The following is a 20,210-nucleotide window of genomic DNA, read 5'->3' on the forward strand; positions in this document are numbered from 1 at the left end:
TTTGTCGTCGGTGAAACTTTCACCGACGGTTAATTTCTAGCGTCAACATAATTCCATTTGCTCACTTTCGTCGGCAGTTTTAGTATACGCCGACATTCTTTTTTCCATCGTCGACAGAGACTCTTCCAGCGGACTTACATCGACAGTTTGTGTCGGCGCTTAATATCATCAGCAAAAGAAAAATTAATGCATTTTTTAAGATATGCCGACGATTTTTGTCATCGAAAAGAGGTCAATTTCTTGTAGTATACAACCACTTATTTTTGTATGTAAGAGAGTAAGAAAACGATACACAATATATTATCAATTGTCTGTTAATTTTTCGTTCAAGAATAAACATTTCCTCCTTTTTTGTCTTATTTTTTTTAAAAAAAATCATTTTCACTTAAGATGAAAAATAAATTTAAATCTATATGATTATATTTACCCATTTCTTGAAAAAAAAAACACAAATTTATCTTCAAATTAAAATTGGTTAATAGGAGTATCCTTTTTTAAAACTATTTTACCTATTTGTCGAAATCTTAAACTTTATTATTAGATATGTTCAAAACTAAATTATCCTTATTAATTAAGTCTTTTCTATATGTTGACAACTTTCGAAAGAACCACCATCCACCCGCATGAAACTTTTTTTTTAAAAAATAAGTTTCAAAATTTTCTAGTATGAAAAAGGTAAAAATAAGTTTACTTGAAATTTAGGAGGAAAAGAGAAAAATAGTAATATTTACAAGAAAAGGGAAAGTAATATTATTTATAAATAGGCCAAAAACTTTGTTTAAGGTTTAGAAGGATTTGCATAGGGGGTATAGGGTGTAGAGTGTTAGGGTATAGGGTGTATAAGATGTTTAGGGTATAGAGTGTTTAGGGTATAGGGATTTAGGGTATAGGCTATAGGCCATAAGGATTAGGGATGAGGGTATATTAGGGATGGTTTAGTGTATAGGCCATAGGCCATAAGCCACAGGGATGAGGGTAGGGTATAGGGATGAGGGATTAAGGTTTAAGGTATAGGGTAAATTAGGGTTTAGGGTGTAGGGGTAAAGTAAGGTTTAAGGTGTAGGGTATAGGGTTTAGGGTATAGGGTAAATTAAGGTTTAGGATATACCGGGTATAGGGTATAGGGTATACCGTGTATAGGGTATAGGATATACCGGGTTTAGGGTATAGGATTTAGGGTTTAGGTAGGGTTTAGGGTATAGGGTATATGGAGGATATAGCTATGGAGGGTTTAGGGTTTATATATAGTTTAGGGTATAGGGTTTAGGGTATAGGTATGGAAGGTATAGCTATGGAGGGTTTTAGGGTATAGCTATGGAGGGTTTTAGTGTTTAGGGTTTATTAAGGGTTTTAAGGTTTTTAGGGTTTAGGGTTATAGGGTTTTAGGTATAGGGCTATAGGGTTTTGGGGTATAGGGTTATAGAGTTTTGGGATATAGGGGTTTAGGATATAGGGGTTTAGGGTATAGGGGTATAGGGTATAGGGGTATAAGGTATAGGGGTATAGGGGTTTAGGGTTTAGGGGTTAAGGGTTAAAGTTTAGGGGTTAGGTTTAGGGGGAGCCGATCAATAACTTGGGTCGTGGGCCGTTGGTCGGGCGACGTGGGTCGTGGGGCATGGGTTGTTGGTCGGGCGACGTGGGTCTAAGGTTTAGGGTTTAGGGTTTGGGATATACTGAGTATAGGATATATGGTATACCAAGTTTAGGGTATATCAGGTATATGGTATACCAGGTTTAGGGTATATCGGGTATAAGGTATAGGGTTTAGAGTGTAGGGTTTAAGGTATAGGATTTAGAGTATAGGGTTTAGGGTATATGGTATATGGAGGGTATGGCTATGGAGGGTCTAGTGTTTATATATGGTTTAGGGTATAGGGTTTAAGGTATAGCTATGAAGGGTTTTAGGGTACATGGAGGGTATAGGGGTTTAGGGGAGCCGATCAACAACTAGGGTCGTGGGCCGTGGGTCGGGCGGTGGGGACCATGGGCCGCGCGGTGCGGGCCGTGGGTCGTGGGCTAGGAGCCGTGGACCGGGGTGGGGAGCCGTGGGCCGTGGGTGGGGGGCCGTGGGCCGTGGGTGGGGGGGCCGTGGGCCGTGGGTGGGGAGCCGTGGGCCGTGGTGGGGAGCCGTGGGCCGTGGGTCGTGTTTGGTGAGCCGGGGGCGGTGGGCCGTGTTTGGTGAGCTGGGGTCGTGGGCCGCGAGTGGGGAGCCGTGGGCCGTGAGCCGTGTGTCCGAGCCGCAGCTGCGGTTGAGTTGTTAGCCGTGCAGCTTCCATTCATGTCGCTAGCCGTGCCGGTACCGTCCTAGCGGTGAATTCTGCCGCTTTTTCTCGAGCCGTTAGCCGCGCCTCTTTTGTCGGAGCCTGAAGCCGCGTCGCGCTGCTTTGGATGAAGCCTTCTGCCGTGCCGTTTCTGTCCGAGCTTCGAGGCGCGCCGTTTACGTCTGAGCCGCTCCGCTTTCCTCTGAGCCGGTAGCTACGGCACTTCCGTCCGTGCCTGGAGCCTAGCCTCTTTTTGCGTAGCCGCGGGCCACAGCTCCACTGAGCCGAGTTCCTCGCCGTTTTTGTTCGAGACTGCAGCCTAGCTGCTTCTTTCTGAGCCGCAAGCCACACCACCTCGAGCCGAGCCGCTTCCTACAGAGCCTTGAGCCGCGCCTCTTTATCGGAGTCGTGCCGCGCCGCTTCCGTTCGAGCCTGGAGCCTAGCCACTTCTTTCCGAGCCGCGAGCCACACCTCCTCCGCCGAGCCGTGATCCCCGGCCTTCCGTCTTTGCCCCGAGCCACTTCGGCCGAAGTCATTTTCCCTTGCCAGCCCAGCGCCGTCCTCCTTTTCAATTCGTTTCCTTTTAAAACATTGGTTGAGTGTACAATTTCACTAATAACCCTTCAAACAACAATACTAATATAAATTTTCCGAGAAATCACACATGCATACGAATAAAAAATACTAATATCTAATTTAAAACTCCAAATGGTCGAAGTCACTTCTAAAATCTTAAAAATCAAATTCACCATCAATTTAAAACTCCAATTCCAAAAATGTAATTTCCCCAAATAAAAATTAAAAGGATATTCAACATAATTAAGATTAATAAGTAAAGTTCCATCCTAACTGAAATTTAAGAAAATATAAATTGAGAAATTCGTTAAAGAAAACCAAATTTATAACTGTTTAGAAAAGCATTATTTCTAACTTTAATTTTAAATTTTAAACTGAAATAAACTAAGAGTAAAATCAATAACGAAGTGCAAACATTAAAAAAAAAAAAAAAAAAAAAAAAAAAAAAAAAAAAAAGGGGTAACACAAAAATTTAATAAAGAAAAATTTTAAGCGTCTGTTAGCAGACACACTCAAGGACAAGAAAATTGCATCATCTAGCTGAATTCTTCTGGAACAAACTTTCTTAAAAGCACAACTCTTGCTATTTTATCCATCCTCCATTATTGGTCTTACTCAATATTTACAATTTTATGATTATTTAGCTCTTGAGATGGAGGTGGAACATCAAGCCGTATCCATTTCATTACAATATAACAGCTTCATACAAGGAAACTCTGGACCAATCTTAACTAAACAAGTAGCACACAGGAGAAAATTTTACTCGTTATGTAAATTTCCTCTCTGTCACTAGTGGTAATATGGCCTCATTTCCAGGATCATCAGGGAACAATCTTCAGATGTATGAGCAATTTGTTTCGGCAACAAACACAAATAGAAAAGCACATTAGTCACAGATCCATATGCTACACAACTTTTATGTTTGTTACAATCCAAACCTGCAGCAGGATTTTTAACAGGCTTTTTATCTCTTCCTAAACAGAGAATCTTATGTCAGGCAACATGATCAAATCCAACCCACCATGGAAATAGGAAGAGACACGAGGTACAATCAAACATATCATCATGCCAGGTTTTGTTGATTCCATTAGTAAGAACTTACCAGCGCATCTCGAACGAAACATCACGCCATTTTGGTTTCAGAAAAGATTCTAGAAAAAATTCCGACAATTAATTAGACCACTGTTTCAGATGAAACATCCATGTTCTTGAAAAGGGAGAACTTTATTTGAAGTTCGGATATTTTTTTACATTATTCACATCTTTACCACACCTCTAACAAAATTCCATACAACTATATCATTCATTCTCCAGCTCTCAAAACTCCTCCATGGGAATCCCACACAACAGAACTCAAGCATTCACTACAGTCCCACCTAAAGGGTAAAAAGAAAACACACAAAAAACCCATAAGACATAAATAAACGAAAACAAAACAGAAGAATTTTTCTCTTTTTTAAAAGCTTACCATTTGGGTGGAGGACTTGGCCAGTAATATAAGAGGAATCGGCATTACAGGCAAGGAATACATACGAAGGAGCCACCTCAATGGGCTGCCCAGCTCGCTTCATTGGAACCTGAGACCCAAAACTAGCCGTCTCTTCCTCCTCAAAGGAGGCTGGAATCAACGGCGTCCATATCGGCCCCGGCGCCACGCCATTAACCCTTATCCCTTTGTCAGCTAACTGCAGCGCCAGGCCTCTAGTAAACGCCACAATGGCTCCCTTTGTGGAAGTGTAATCAAGCAGTTTAGCATTGCCTTTATAGGCATTCACCGAGGTCGTATTGATTATGGAGCTCCCTTCTTTCATGTGCTTCAATGCATGCCTTAACTCAAAAAATCCAATATGAATTCCCAAACTTCGGAGCTAATTGCGTTGGAATTAGAAAGAATTTACCTGGTGGTGAAGAAGTAGGAGAAAATGTTGGTCCGAAACACTCTGAGGAGTCTTTCCTCGTCGATGTCTTCAACAAAGGAGGATTTGTACTGCACGGCAGCGTTGTTAATCAAAATGTCGATTCGACCGTAGGCTTTGACCACCTCATCTACCACTCTCTTGCAGTTTTCATCGAACCCCAAGTCCGCCGGTATGGCTAATGGGTCCTTGACTGCGCTGGATTTGGTCGCCTTCTTTATCATTTCAATGGTGTCTTTGGCATCTTTGTCCTCCTGACCCTTGACGTAGGTGAAGGCCACGGTTGCGCCTTCTAAGGCAAAACAGTAACAAACTGCCCGTCCTATGCCTGAGTCCCCGCCCGTCACTAGCGCCACCTTCCCCTGCGCTCAAGGTTTTTACATTTTGACATTTTTCTACACACTTTTTTTTCTTTATATTTTGCTATAATTATAGCTACGGCAATATGGTGAGAAAGGATCCTTAAAGTTGTAGGTAAGTTAAGTTTAGGGCATATCTAATTAAAAAAAGGTATCCTTTTTATCTTTCTTTTTAATGAGAAGAGTGAAGAAGCAATAAGGAAAAATAAATAAAGATAGAGAGGGAACAAAGGTAAATGCCTGAAGCTTATTGGCAGGGTTGTAATCAGGTGAAGTGAACTGAGGAGTTGGATCCATGGCATGCTCTTTGCCAGGTTGAGCTTGTTGCTTCTGAGGAGGAAACTGTTGTTGGCCTTCAGACGCCATACTTCTCACCCAACAACGTCGACTAACAATGGAACTATTAGTATTACTTCTACAGCTGCAACCTGTAAAGTCAGCACCACAAAACCCACCCAACAAACAACAAGGAATAACTAGAGGTCGAATATTGGGGTATGAACAGAACCTAGAAATTAAAGCAAGCATACATATATAAGAAAAGGGAACTTGCCAAGTTCGTTGATTTGGAGATGTATATTGAGAGAGGTGTTTTTATAGGTGTGGAAAATGGGGGTGAGTGGACAATGTCGACGTGTCTTCACAGTCGCTTGCGGCGGACACGTACGTCTTTGGAGACGGAAAAATTTACAACGATTTTCTATATGAAAATTAGGGTAAATGACGAAAGAATATATACATATTGTATCAAAACCGATAGATAGGGGCAAACTTCTATCAATTTATAGAGACACTAAATTCTGTTGGTATTTAGATCAGTTTGATATGGCATTTTGCTTTAATTTTGTAAATGTAAAGATAGATCGGTGATGTTTAATATAAGATTCGAATCCTATAATGTAAAAATGGGACACAACTACCACGATATAAACGTAATTTGCATGAAAAAAGTAATATATATTATAATCTAATACTTCAAATTTAATATTAAAATATAAAAATCGATAAGATAAAAGGAACACTTCTATTATTAAAAAATATTAAATATTTGATCTCAGAAAATATTAAAAATAATCTTCTTCTTAATCAATTTTTCATGAACATTTTTTCATGAACGTGTATGATTGATCATGAGTTTTAAAAATATACTTTTTTTTTAATTTATAGATATATAATAATATATTATTTTACTTCCAAATTTTCAAAATATATCTTCTGAGTTAATTGAATCTTTAAAAATAAGTTTAAAAGGCTTTTGAACAACTTTAGATTTTTATTTTAAATAATTACATGCTGTTTTAAATTAAAATTATAGTTTTAATATCGCATAATTATCTTTCAAAAATGGAAAATTATTGTAAATATAACAAATCACCAAACTACTTATGGATAAAGTAAGCAATTTTTTTAAATATTCTAAATTTATCATTCTATCTTACTTTCTTATTTGTGATTCGTATTCTCTTCTATTTCGTCTTCTTCGTTCTTCTCCTGTGATTTCAGTCTTTTTTTTCTCGATTTCTTTCCATCATATTTCTTATTTTTCAATTATTTATTTTTTTTAAACGAATCTGTATAAAATTGTGTACAATTGTGTAAACAGAATAACAAAATCTAAAAAACTGTAAATCTTGAAAAAAAATCACGATCATGTAAAAATAAACGATTGTAAAGAAATCCAAATCATCGTATAGCAAAAGAATTAAAATAAACGTGTACCAATTTAAAAAAAAAAAAAATCTAAATTATAGTCATATGTAAACGATTGATTATATATTGAACCACATCGATATATTAAACCATATCTAAATGATCGTATATAAATTGCAAATATATTATAAACGTGTTATTGACGGCGAGGTTGACGGACTATTTTTAGTATCTCGGAATTGTTGAAGTGGTAAATATTTTGTCGTTTTTCTATATTTTTTAAAACACCTATCTAAAAATCAAATCTAGAATACTTTTGGATATAAATATATTTTTTAAATTTAAGAATTAAAAAATATATTTAAATTGGAAAACCAAATATATCTATTAATAAAGCTGGAGACTACCGTTGTCAATTTTTAAAATTCATTAACCAAAAAACAATGTATTAATCGATAACTTTTCCCGAATATTATGATAAAAATCGGTTTTTTAATAAATAAATAAATAAACCAGAATTCAAATATTTTATTCAGTAGGGACTGGAATGCTTCCGTGGACAAACCGGAACTCAAAAGCTCACGCCCACGCCCGCGTCCAACCCCCACTCAGACCACGAAGCTGGAACGTCGAGGTTCAACGCTGCCTCGCCTTCTCCCCGCCGCAGTATGTCGAGCCTCGTCCGCAAAACCACCGGGAAACTCACTTCCGGTCTAGTTCTAAAATCATCCTACTGGAACTGCTCTAGGTTCCGTTCGATTCACGCCCCAGCCTCAGCTCCACAGAAAGGTGCTGCAACCGGACTCTATGGTTTTGACCACCTCAAGTCGCCTCAAGGTTTCCGACGTTTCGTCGATGAAGCAATTGAGAGGTAACAACATTATTGCTATACGTTGAAAGCTTTTACTGCTCGAGAGACGAGACTCCATCTGGAAGCCTAAGTGAAGAAACTGAACGTATTAACTGATATTGTAGGGAAAATGCAAAAGCCATTTCTTTTCTGGAAATTTTGATTTGTTCTTTTCTTCTGTATCATCGGTTAGTTTAACACTAAAAACATTAAACTTAGTTATGTATATAGCACACAGAACATTAATCAATAAAATATTCAATCACATAGCCAAGTGGAGGTGTTCCATCTTGTTTCCATGTTAATCGGTATGTCCATGAGCTTAACTTAATGACTCGTTTTTTTCCTATATGTATATATAACGATTATGGAAATAAGAATTGAGGTAAATATATACAGTACTTAATCTCTTAATTATTGGAGGTTCTTTTGCAAGATATACTGACCTTTCTGATAAATTAGATCCAAAGCTATGTGTTTTTCCTTCGTTTCATTTACGTTACATTCTATTGGAGTTTAGGGAAGTTCCAAAACTAGGCATTTACCAATGCCGATGGGTATCTTTCTTTGAATTGGAGGAGTAAAAGAAAGTGCAACATACAAAGGATTTCAGAAATAAAAATCGTCTACTTGTATACGCTATCATACAGGATGACATGTGTTCTGGGTTTGGGAGCCACTTTCATGAGATATTAATACAATATTTTTACTACAAATCTCTAATTCATTGATAATCTGGGTATTCTTGAAACCTTCATTAGTTCTAACAAATTCTCTGATTTTTAGGTCTGGCGAGCTTGTTACTTTCATTTCCAGCATGCCTTCTTCAGCAGAAGTTATCCAAGCAATGGATGAAATTTCCAACAGTGTAGGTTTAGAATTTAGGACTTTAAATTTTTATTTGATCTGTCTCTTATATTTTAGCTTTGATGCAGGAATTCTTTGTTTAATTGTGGAATTTATTTATTAGGTCTGCTCTGTTTTTGATTCTGCAGAACTTTGTAGGCAAACTCATCCAGACAGGTTTTTACTTTTCATTTTGTTTACACCCTGGTTATTGTTACTCTCATTCATATTACTTTCCCAGTCTGTCTGCCAATTGTTCTTCTCACGAGTGCTTGCTACAATTTTTTTATGCAATTAGGGAATTTGTGGAGGAGGCAAACAATGCAGCTATGAGAATGAATGAATATTTTCATGTGAGGAGCCCAGAAAATCATATATATTGAATGTGACATTTTCACTTCCTTGTCAGTAGTCAGATAGCTGGTTTGCTAACTAATTCATTGTCACTCTCACTGTTATGTCTGAGCCCTATCTTCAGTGGAAAGCAAAAATATGTTCTGGAGTAGTGTATTTTTCTCTAGTTATGGGCTCTAATGCCAAGATATATTAAAAAAAACTTTAGAGAAAATAATCTGGTGTGCTGAAATGATAAAATGTGTTATATTAGCAGAACTAGATTTGCTTTTTGTATAAAATTCTAAACCTTTTAGTAGAGTAATTTGGAGACCTGTATCAAGGGGAAAAACTAACACTTGTAGACAGTGGATTTGACAGTCTCACAAACAGCCTACTTTATAAGCTTCATCTTAAATGTTATCTCTCATGATTAAAAATGGAAGACTTCAGAAGTTAATGCTCAGATTAGTTATTATCAATCTCTTTCTCTCTTCAACATTCCTTTGAACCTGGGATATGTGGGTTAAGTAAACCTTTGAATCTAACTAGATACATGGAGAGTCAATATTACTTAATTAATTAAGAGATTCCAAGTTCCATTTTTATATGTTTTTTTTTCCACCAGTTATTTTAGTAAATAACTATAACCTACTGAAACTGATAACTACTTAACGTAAGTAACATGGACCTACAGAATTTAAAAGTACCCAGCATTTAAATTTAAACGAAAAAAGATTAGTACTTTTAGCTGGGATTAAATTTAGTTTAGGGAAAACACTATATTTGAGTCTAACATGAAAATAATGAAACGAGTTATATGTGTATATATATTAGTTTTCTACCTTATTTAGTTTTGCACGATCCAGAGAAGGAAAACCAAAATGATCACTAGATTTACTTTCTTTTCTATTTTGAATGAGTAATTGTTGTTGGTAATGTTCTTGACTGTTTAGAAACTCAGACTAAAAATTAATTCATGTTATCTCTTTGTTTATAGTTTCTCAATACAAATCATACTTTGTATAGTGCTGTAAAAAAAGCGGAGCATGAAACTCATCTACTTACACGGGAAGCTCACATGGCTGCCCATTACCTCCGTGTTGACTTTGAAAGGGCTGGAATTCATCTTTCTGCTGGTAATTTCTGTTTTGAGTTAACTCTGTTGCTTCTTACTCATGCTTCTTCATTAAAAAACTAACACCTTCATTATACTTGTGCAGATAAACTAGATCGAGTAAATCAGCTGAATATAGAGATTTCTCAGCTTTGTCAGGAGTAAGCTCCATATAGTAGTTGCTAGATCTTGGTTGCTTCCATAGTCCTTCCAATAATATTTTCTTCACATCATTAAAAATTAATGATGTCGCTAGCTGTCAGCCTCTCATTATAAACTGGACATACTACTGCAGTCACGAAATTCATTCTCCTTTTTAATTTAACCATCGAATAGTTCATATCTGTCAATAATAAAAGAAAAATACTAGTCATAAAATTCAAGTTATCTTCAATCAACCAATTTTATCATACTTTTAATATTCAGAGCTACTATAAGTGCTTGATGAATATTCTTTTTTGGTAGTTATTGGGAAACCTCATTATATTTAAACTTATACTGATATATGCATGATGCATGTAATCGGAGCTATTTAGAGTCTAGACAGTATTTCTTGCATTTTGGAGGGCAAGAAGAGAAAATGAAATATCTTCCATGCATGTTTGTTAACTTTGTTGAATATGTTTTGTTGGATCAGGTTCAAAGAAAATATCGTCATTGACCCAGGCTATGTGGATATATTTCCACCATTGCGTATGCCAAACAACTTGTACCATCTTGCTAAGCCCATATATCGGTCAAATGAATTGTTAGGGTCAAGAAGTAGCAAGGAGGAAAATGGATTTAGGTTAATGACTGATTCAGATTCTCTATCTTCTATTCTGCAGTTCACATCAGATGATGAGGTTAGTAACTCTGTTGTTGTATAATAATACATAGGATGTATTCTCAGTGGCATGGGGCAGTTGAAGAATGAGAAGGTTTCCATACATTCTTGTAGGTTTAAGACTTAGGCATCAGTTAAATCAAACTGATTTAGCTATTTACGGAAGGAAATCTTATTCGAAAGATGATGAGATGTTTTATAAATTATGGTTTGCTGAGGTATCAGTTCATTAACCATTCCGATCAATCCTTTTTCTGATAACTTTTTTTTTTCTGTACACTCGAATATTGTCTCAGGTTAGAAAAATGGCTTATGTCAAGGGAAATTCAAGTCCTCGTGCTAACCTTGGTGTTCTTGATAAGCTTATTGCCACTCGCCACTCTCTAGCTCAGGTTATTCATGCTTATTAGTTATTTCCATTCTCTGCAATTTGTAAAGAACAACAGAATACCTAACATTTCTTTCCTAAGTTTTCCCTTTATTCAATACTGAATTCTTAAAATGGTTCTACCATTGGGATGAGTTATTCTAATATTGTGGTGCAAAATTTTTTATCATTTTTTTGTGGGGGCAATTGCCATGTGAATAGTGAACGTCAATCTTGCTTAATCTTAAGTCTTATTTTTCAACTGTTTCCTGCGGAGGTTTTTTGTTCCATCATTCATGGTCATGCTATATTTGATCTTTTAATATCCCTTAGGAAGAATATTAGACTTGTTAAATAATACATGGTTTAATAGTGGGTTAATATTAAATGGCCAAGGATCTACAAATCTCCTAGTCTTTCAAGAGGTATATTTCCCTCAAAAAGAAAGTAGCTCCTAAATTAACAGAACTTATATGGAAAGAACTTGTACACTCTTCTTTGATGATGCATCCTTAAAGTCTGCCTGGTTCAGGATCTGTGCAACCTTCCTCAAGCATGCGTGAACCAAACAGGCTTCTTTTTATTTCTATCAATACTGCTTGCTTGCAGTTTCACCTTGCCGTCTAGATGAAAGCTAGGAAATTTCCCTACCATTCAACCAAAGGCCTCCAATGTGGCTTCATCTTCTAGTAAACCTTCCCACTGCTTAAGTATCTCTAATCTCTTTGTGGAATTAAGTAGAGGCCGATTCCTAAGATGAAAGCTGGCTGAAGTAGATTTCTAAATCAGAATTCATCTGTGGGGAAAGATGACTGGAATCCATATTTTCCATTTTTACAGTTTTGACTATGTTAAATGGAATGCTCAGCGTCTCCTTGGAGACAGAGGTATCTGCAACTTCCAATCTTCTCACTGACAATGAATGTTCTAAATATGTGGTGCAAGCACCGTAAAAGGTCTTGCTGAAAAGATTCATTGTTACATCACTGTTCTTTACTTCTCATTGCCTTGCATCATTCTACTCTCCCAATATGGCTTCGTTAGCCATTTGTTTGCCTCTTACTATATTCTGTTGAACCATTTATTTGGTGATGCTACTTTTAGATTCTTCGCGATGCATAAAAATTGCCCAACTCCCTTGCATGTCTGTGTAAATGTTGACATCTTTCCACTTTGTCATCAAAGTTTCTAATAGAGATTCAACTAATTCTGTAAAATTATCCATTCTTTTCCCTCTTGGCATTCGCATGGTATAGGACTGAAATGTGATAGAGCTAGGGAAGAAAAGTAGGTTTTCCGTATTGAATTAAGTTGGGAAAGGTTGCAAAACTCTTAGAAGTGTGAGATTAATGGTTTTTTTTTCAAAAGAAAGCTAGAATTTCCCACTCCCGGATAACTTTCTACTTGCCACTACATTTCTGCTTGCTGCCCTGCCCATCACAGCCTACCCTTGTCAAACTGTTATCTACTGAATTTAAATGGAAAGACTCTTGAGCTCTTCCCTCATGATGGCATCTCAGCTCATTCATTTCTGTTTGGCTTGTAGGCCCCCATCGACCTTCTAAAAACATATCTGAAGCACAACAGGGAGCTTGCTATTTCTTTCATCTTCACAATCTATGGATCTACGAGAAATTAGAAATGTATCCGATTACAATAACAAATTTTATTATAAATCTACTAAATGCCTTGAGATTTTTGAAAAAGTTATATTTGTTCCAATCTGTGAAAAATGTTAGAAAATGTGTTTCTTACATATGGAAAAACGATCATGTTACAATTACAGTGCAGCCCCACCAATGCTTTAGCCTTTTGCTTCACGTTGCTTATGCAGATATTGGGGTATAGATCTTTTGCAGAATTTGCAGTAACGCCTAACTTGGCTTCATCTCCAGCTGTGGTAATGTCCTTTTTGCAAGAGTTGAGCAAAGTGGTCCGTTCTAGAGCAGATGAGGTACTACAGTTTTTGTGTCGAGATGTCAGTATTCCAATTTGCAAGGCATGGAAGAGCTGTTTCCTTATCATCACAACTCTTTGAACTTGAGGTTTCATATTGTAACGAGAATTTATGACCACCTCCAGGAGTTCAATCAAATCAGGGAATTCAAGTTAAAGAAGTGTATGAATAAGTTCGAAGATTTAGAACCATGGGATGAGGCTTACTATACATCAATGATGAAATCTACTGCATATAATTTGGATTCGTCGGCAAGTTACACCTTCTGTTCCTTTCTTTCTTTCTCCTATCCTCTTTTTTTGTTTTTTGGTTTTGTTTTCTTACCTTGGTAAAGCAGGTTTCTAACAGTTTTTCTCTGGCCTACTGAGATATTTACAGTATTGTTTTCCTCCTCCTAACTGCTAGTAATTTTGTATTACTCTTTCCTTTTGATAGGCCATAGCATCATATTTTCCTCTATCACAGTGCATTGAGGGTTTGAAAACTCTTGTGAAGTCGTTGTTTGGGGCATCATTTTATAATATTCCCCTGGCACCAGGTGAATCATGGCATCCTGATGTGCTTAAATTGTCTCTTCAACACCCTGAAGAGGTAGATACTGAATAATATTAACTTTAGGTTTCTTCTCCATTGATTATAGATTTTTCCTGTATCAGACAGTCGTTTGATGCAGCATCGACTAATATTTTCCTGACTTCCATTTTATACCGAGCCCCAAGATTTTCAAATGGTTAGCAGAAAATGTTTTTTTTATGTAAGCAAAAAAAGATTCATGGTACTGTTACTTGTTTAGTATGTATCGAAAAGAAAGGTAACCACATCTATCTTTGTAGTTGTAATTGTAGAAAGCTAATGCGATTTCTGAGTGGAGGAGTATCATTGATCTTTTCTAACTTTCTGGAACAACACTAATTCCCCAAAAACAAAGTGGAGCTGATGATGATAATCTTTTGAAATTTGTACATTCATAGATAAATTTTTAGTATTGAGATCAAAGATCACACATCTATAATCTTGGAATGAGAAACTATTAGAACAAACTCTAAAAAGATGTACATGACTAAATGTCTCCTGAGATCAAATCCTTTGGGCTTAATTAACAGATTGTATTATTTGAGTTATGGTACTCAGTTTCGTAACAGTTTTTTGACATAACTGATAACTTATCTTCAAAGTTTTCATTGATGCACATACTTAAACTTCCCCCTTTCTGCAAACGTCAAATTTACTTCCCTAAACTCATAGTGCCATCATATTTATTTCAGGGTGAGTTGGGATTTTTATATCTGGATTTGTACTCAAGAAAAGGAAAATATCCAGGTTGTGCTCATTTTGCAATTAAGGGAGGCCGCAAGGTTTCTGAAACGGAATACCAACTTCCTGTATGTATTAGAATAGAACTTCATGTTTGCTAGCAACTCTTGATTAATATAATTCCCAGTCTTACAACAGCTGTATGTCTGTATCTGATTAAGCTTTTTTGTGATGCTTCGATTCTTGTTTCTGTAAAATTGCATAGACATGGAATCCTCCCAATTATTATTATTATCAGTCATGCTATAATCAAGAATATTGTGAAAACCTACTTACTTCTATGGGGGAATAGGAGTGGATTGATTCTCTGGTGAAGGATATTACTTATTATTACAACTATGCGATGCCTCGATGAAAATGTAGCTTATGATTTTCTTTCAATTCAAGTACAAGTTTAGTCCTTGAATTTTAATGTTTTGATCTATTTGATCCTTGAACTTTTCAAAGTGTCTGATAGATTCCTAAATTTTTAGTTTTGTGTTTCCCCATTATATTAAAATATTTTAAAAACAATTGATCTATTTGGTATAAATTTAGATTATGTTGTAGTGGAAGTCTAAACTTTTAATTTTGTGTCAAGTAAGTGCAAAATCAAAATCTCAATGACTAAATTTGTAATTTTGAAAATTCAAGGACCAAATAGACACATTGCTCAAAGTTTAGGAACTAAAATGTGTAATTTAACCTTTTCTTCCCCTAATGTCAAACAAGTTTCAGGATTATTAAATGATCTTTCGTGGACTCTTTCAACTTGTACTCAGGTTGATAATTTAATACTAATGATATATCCATTCAGGAAAGATCCTGAGGGAAGTACTTTTCTAAAGGTCAAGCCAGACTGATTTCGTCTCCTTTTCAAATCAAAAGTTGTATTCTTTATGTGCAGGTTGTAGCTCTTGTTTGCAATTTTTCCAGTTCAAATGATCGATCAAATGTGAGGCTTAATCATTCAGAAGTAGAAACTCTTTTCCATGAATTTGGGCATGCTCTTCATTCACTGCTTTCAAGAACGGTACTTGGTGATTCTTTACTCTCTTGAACTGTGGAATTTTAACACCCCCCCCCCCCCACACCCCACTCCAGGTTTCTTTTATTCTATATATAACTCATGAATTCTCAACTACTGCAGGAATATCAACATTTTTCAGGTACAAGAGTGGTTCTAGATCTAGCAGAGACACCATCAAACCTATTTGAGTGAGTAAAAATTTCACTTTTATTGCTTGCCCTTTTGGTCTACGTTTACGAAGGTCATATAGAGGTTTTCAACCACCCTTTGCTTAAGTTATTCCTCTAATTAAGCTATGCAGTGTTTACTATGGCTTTTGTAAGAAAGACATCCATTTCTCTTTTTCATCTATGAAAATTAAATTACGGGATAAAAAGTGGGCCAAATTGTGCTTGTCTCAATTTCTAGTAAGAGATAATAAATAAAAATGTATATATAATTACTATTTTTTAAATATGGTGCCGTAATTATTTAATGTGGCTACAGCATGGACATCATCCTGCTGGAATAAGTTGTACTAAGTACAATCTTGTACATATAACCTGACGAAACCTTCCTCTTATAGTCTCATTTCTATATCTTGTTGCTTAATAATAGTTATCACTGATATAATTGGCTCTAGGTACTATGCATCAGATTATCGTGTTTTGAAAACGTTTGCCAAACACTATTCAACTGGTGAGATAATTCCCGAAAAGCTTGTAAAGTCCATGCAGGGTGCCAAAATGATGTTTGCAGCTACTGAACTGCAGCGTCAGGTGAAATGTTACTGGTACTTTTAAATGTGAGAATATCTTACATTTTCATTTGAACCAACCAACTCTTACTTGCCCCTTCGATTACCAGATTCTTTATGCTCTAATTGATCAAACACTGTTTGGAGAAAAGTTAACTTCAGAGAGAGGTACTGCTTCTGTTGTTGCTGATCTAAAAAGACAGTATACCAGTTGGAAGCACGTGGATGGCACTCATTGGCAGTCCCAATTTTGTCACCTGCTGACTTATGGTGCAGGTAATGAAAGTTAATCTATTCTTGTGTTTGAAACGTCAAATATTTTTGCTAATTTTGATATGGAATCTTCTATTTCTTAAGTCCTTGCTTCATGCCAATATTTTGCCTGATAGTAAGTGTAGTTTGGACTTCAAAATACCAACCTAAATTTTTGTCTGGACCAACTTGAACTGCTACATTTCTTTGCTAGATTTTGCAAAAACTTAAATAGCATGCAACTGAGGTATCCATATGTTTTTTTTTTTTTTCTCTCTTTTTTCATAAAGGAATTCGTTCTGAGAAATCAAAAATCCAAATTCTAGGCAACTTCTACTTGCCATAAAAAATTGAAGATGTATTACCAAGTAAGGATAACTTAGTGATAATTGACATCTTCTCTTGAGACCAGAGATTTTGATCTTTGTACTCCCAGTTGTACTGAAAAAGAGAAAAGCTCGACTACAGGGAATCGGCGGCAAAATTTTGTGTTATATATGGTAATCTTTATGAAATTCAAATTATACACAGAACTTCAAGAAAAGAGGTGGGTTTATGGTTTATAATACCACTCCCCCTTCATTAATTGATACTTTGAAGGGTGTTTCATATGGAATGAAAGAGCAAAAAAGGATTTCTGAAGGTTTAATTACTGAATCACTTACCAACGATATGTTTTGGGTTTGTTTAGATAATGAGGATCCAATTCTAGGTTACGTTTCAGGAAGGATTCAACATAGTTTTATCCATATACTAGGTAATAGAGAGTAAAAAATTCAGTAAGTTGTTACAATTCAATCAGGACCAAAAGGCGTATAATTTATAGACTACGAAACAAAGATTCGAATGATTAGGTGAAGTAGTCTTTTCTCGTGCAATATTCTTTTTTTTGTAGGGAGATACAATTCAAAATAGAAAATTTCAAGAAACTTATTTTCTTCCAACAAGTAGATTCGGAATTAAGGTAAAGAATAAAAAATATGAAAATAAGGGCCTCCATTCGGAAAATTTGTGAAAATTGTCACTTGATCCGTAGGCGGAGATGAATTATGGTAATTTGTTCCAATCCGTGTGCTAACACTATATTGCCTTGATTCCTCTTCTGCTCATTGATCTTCCGCTGGCTTTAACTTTAAAGTTTATGTGTTCTCTAGCTTTTGTTTCTTTTTTGGAGCTAGTTTGCTAGATCTTACAAGTTTGCCTTTTGATGTATCTCAATTGTATTGTCTTTCTTTTTTCTTTGTTTCTTGCTTCACCTGAAGCTTTGCTTTCAAGCATTAGTCTCTTTTCAGTTTTTCAGTGAAAAATTGTGAAAGAAAAAATCATATTGCCTCGATTCATTTTTCCTTGTATCATTTCTTAGTGGTGAAAGACATTCACATGCTTCTCCTTACAGGTTACTACACCTACCTATATGCTAAATGTTTTGCTGCAACCATATGGGAGAAACTTTGTAAGGAGGATCCTCTTTCAAGGGAAACAGGAAATGCCTTGAGAACAAAATTTTTAGAACATGGCGGCTCAAAAGAACCTGTTGATTTATTAACTGATCTCGTGGGAGATGGGATTATAAGGTATAGGGAAGGAGGAGTAATTCCTGACATAACCAGTCTTTGCAAGGAAATGGGCCTAACTAAAAACTTGTAGCATAAAGGGGTTGTTTCCTTTTCGCATCTTTTCCCCTCTTATTTATTGTTCTCCCAATTTTGGTCCTCAATGTCTTCTTATTGGAAGTTCTCTGAGTTTATTTCACACCATTCTATGTCAAAGAAACGGTGAAATTTACTAATAAGAGTTTAGTCCAATTGACATCTGAACGTACTAATAATCGTAACATTTGTGGTTTGAATACTTCTATCCCAATTCTTTTTTTAGAAATAGGTGAAATTTGACTTGATTATTTTAACTGTTGGATAATACATTCTGTGTAATATTAATTTGTCGTATTTTATTTCTTTTAAATTCAAGAGGCTTGACTTTTTTTTTTTTGTATTTGTGATATTCAACTTATACACCTTCATTGATCTTATGGGATAACCCGCTTGATATTACGACATTTGATTATGAAGAAAAGAAATTAATTTCTTAGTAGGTGATCACAACGTTTTCTTAGTTTTCAATATTTTGAAAATATTTTAAATAGCTAATCTAATTATTGTTGAAACGTCAATTGCGAATGTTTAAACGGGTTATTGTTTGATAGGAAGGGGAGAACATTTGGACAAGAAAAAAAGAAATAAATGAAGAAAATACTCTTTTGGAGGTTTTTCAAAATTTGGAGAATTGTAATTTTAGGGGAAATTAAAAGAAACAGTAGCGCAGGTTAACCTTTCTGTTATTAATTCAATCGAATTTCATAAATAAAAAATAAAGTATATTTTTAATCCTTAGTTTTTCTTGTCTTGTTTTTAAGCTTCAAAATGTTACCTCTTAAATTCTTAAATTTGAAGTTTAGTACCAACTTAGTCCATGTAGATCAAAATCTAACAATTTTCTCTTTCTAATATGAGTTTTAGTTTAGGTTTTAAGATTTAGAATTTTAACTTCAATTATAGACAAAAATACTCCCTTACATCATAATATCAATATCCTATAAATTAATTTAAAATTAGAAATAACGATGAAAAATAGTACAACTTTAATAAACTATAATTGAAATTATCGTGAATAGAAAAAAAATAAAACTACCTTTACATATATTCCAAAAAAAAAACTTGGATCAACCATAAGAATTTTATAGATTTTGTTAGATTTATAAATATTTTATATTTTTATTATATTTGAACATGTCATTTTTAATTTATTTAAATTAATGAAGAGAGACATTTAACTTTAAAATATAAAATGAATATTTAGTAGAAAAGTTTAGGTGAAGTATAAATTTTAGGGGCGATAAGAAGAATAGCAAAATATAAGGTTTATTTTAGATAAATGGCAATTTTATTTTTAAATTGGCAAAATAGCAAAATAGTTAATTTTTACATAATAAATAGGACAACTATGCCTTAAAAGCTCTATCTAATTGACAAATTAGATTCCTAAATATAATACTAAGAAAAACCATAAATACACTATAATTAATACATACTATGCACACCCTTGAATATTCTAATTTTCCCTCAAACAAAATAAACCATCTTCTTCATGCAACCACTCCACTTATCCAAGAAAATCCTAATTTGTCCTTCTCTTTTCCTTCTTAAAATACGATTGCTTGGTCTCTTCCTCTTTTAAAGGCTTTGCACTGTCACTTCAGATATGCGCCTTTTCCACCGATTGCTTTCCTTCCCTTTTAGGCTCTCTTTCCACCGGTCTTCAACCTTCCGTTTGAAAGTGTTTAGACAATAAAAATATTAAAATTTCAAATTTTCGTTTCTGGGCCATCAGTGTTTTTATTGTCAATACGGTTTCCACGCGTTGCTTCCGCTAATCTTTTAATTTTGTTTCCCTTAATTCCGCATTTTTTTCCTAGATAATTAATTGGCATGATTTTAGGGGTTGAATTTTGAATGTAAACTTAACTAATTTAGCAAAGATAATTATTTGCATGCCATGATTTTAGAGAGGATTGATATCTAGGTGCATCTAAATTTTGAATCTTTTAAATTATTTTTCGTTAATTTTTTAATGTCTTTTTAATAATTATTTATTGCATTATCTTTGTCATGATTTTAGCGAGGGATTTATAATTCCAAAATTTTAAAAATAATATTTGAAACTCTTTTTCGATAATTTCTTATTTTTTATCCTAATAATTAATTGTTGCATTATATAATTTTGAATCTATAATACTTTGGATAAGGAATTAAATATTTGAAGTTATTTTTCATTAATTTGAAAG

The 20,210-nt window shown here is 35.0% G+C and overlaps 2 protein-coding genes across 5 annotated transcripts; one reads left to right on the top strand and one right to left on the bottom strand.

The window, feature by feature from the left end:
* Positions 1–4,042: 4,042 nt before the first annotated feature.
* Positions 4,043–5,682, bottom strand: LOC103483994 (NADPH-dependent aldehyde reductase 1, chloroplastic-like). The gene is made up of 4 exons (XM_008440880.3): positions 5,353–5,682; positions 4,736–5,115; positions 4,306–4,664; positions 4,043–4,213 (listed from the first exon to the last, which is right to left on the bottom strand). Exons 1-4 carry the CDS (start codon positions 5,638–5,640, stop codon positions 4,191–4,193), a joined length of 1,050 nt encoding a protein of 349 aa, XP_008439102.1. The 5' UTR covers positions 5,641–5,682; the 3' UTR covers positions 4,043–4,190.
* Positions 5,683–7,306: 1,624 nt separating this feature from the next.
* LOC103483995 (mitochondrial intermediate peptidase, mitochondrial) lies at positions 7,307–18,224 on the top strand. Of its 4 annotated transcripts, none has more exons than XM_008440881.3 (17): positions 7,307–7,633; positions 8,399–8,480; positions 8,583–8,635; positions 8,757–8,811; positions 9,792–9,930; positions 10,015–10,069; positions 10,546–10,753; positions 11,031–11,126; positions 12,936–13,055; positions 13,184–13,309; positions 13,494–13,649; positions 14,324–14,440; positions 15,259–15,384; positions 15,502–15,569; positions 16,004–16,139; positions 16,228–16,393; positions 17,766–18,224. In XM_008440881.3, exons 1-17 carry the CDS (start codon positions 7,431–7,433, stop codon positions 18,014–18,016), a joined length of 2,157 nt encoding a protein of 718 aa, XP_008439103.1. In that variant the 5' UTR covers positions 7,307–7,430; the 3' UTR covers positions 18,017–18,224. The 4 variants fall into 4 exon arrangements, with proteins under 4 accessions (XP_008439103.1, XP_050942632.1, XP_050942630.1 ...); XM_051086675.1 differs by having other exon boundaries at positions 7,568–7,633; positions 8,608–8,635; positions 9,821–9,930; positions 12,936–13,100; XM_051086673.1 differs by having other exon boundaries at positions 7,575–7,633; positions 8,608–8,635; positions 12,936–13,100.
* Positions 18,225–20,210: the final 1,986 nt, after the last annotated feature.

This window comes from Cucumis melo, chromosome 6, assembly GCF_025177605.1.
Source record: "Cucumis melo cultivar AY chromosome 6, USDA_Cmelo_AY_1.0, whole genome shotgun sequence".
NCBI lineage: Eukaryota > Viridiplantae > Streptophyta > Magnoliopsida > Cucurbitales > Cucurbitaceae > Cucumis > Cucumis melo.

Bases quoted from the DNA above. Each gene is read 5' to 3' on its own strand.
- LOC103483995 (XM_008440881.3), top strand. From the start codon at position 7,431: ATGTCGAGCCTCGTCCGCAAAACCACCGGGAAACTCACTTCCGGTCTA. The intron at 8,481-8,582 runs GTAGGTTTAGAA...TTTATTTATTAG, and splicing joins TGGATGAAATTTCCAACAGT to GTCTGCTCTGTTTTTGATTC. The intron at 10,070-10,545 runs GTAAGCTCCATA...TTGTTGGATCAG, and splicing joins ATTTCTCAGCTTTGTCAGGA to GTTCAAAGAAAATATCGTCA.
- LOC103483994 (XM_008440880.3), bottom strand. From the start codon at position 5,640: ATGCTTGCTTTAATTTCTAGGTTCTGTTCATACCCCAATATTCGACCT. The intron at 5,116-5,352 runs GCATTTACCTTT...CCTTGAGCGCAG, and splicing joins ACCCTGCCAATAAGCTTCAG to GGGAAGGTGGCGCTAGTGAC. The intron at 4,214-4,305 runs GTAAGCTTTTAA...TTTACCCTTTAG, and splicing joins CCAAGTCCTCCACCCAAATG to GTGGGACTGTAGTGAATGCT.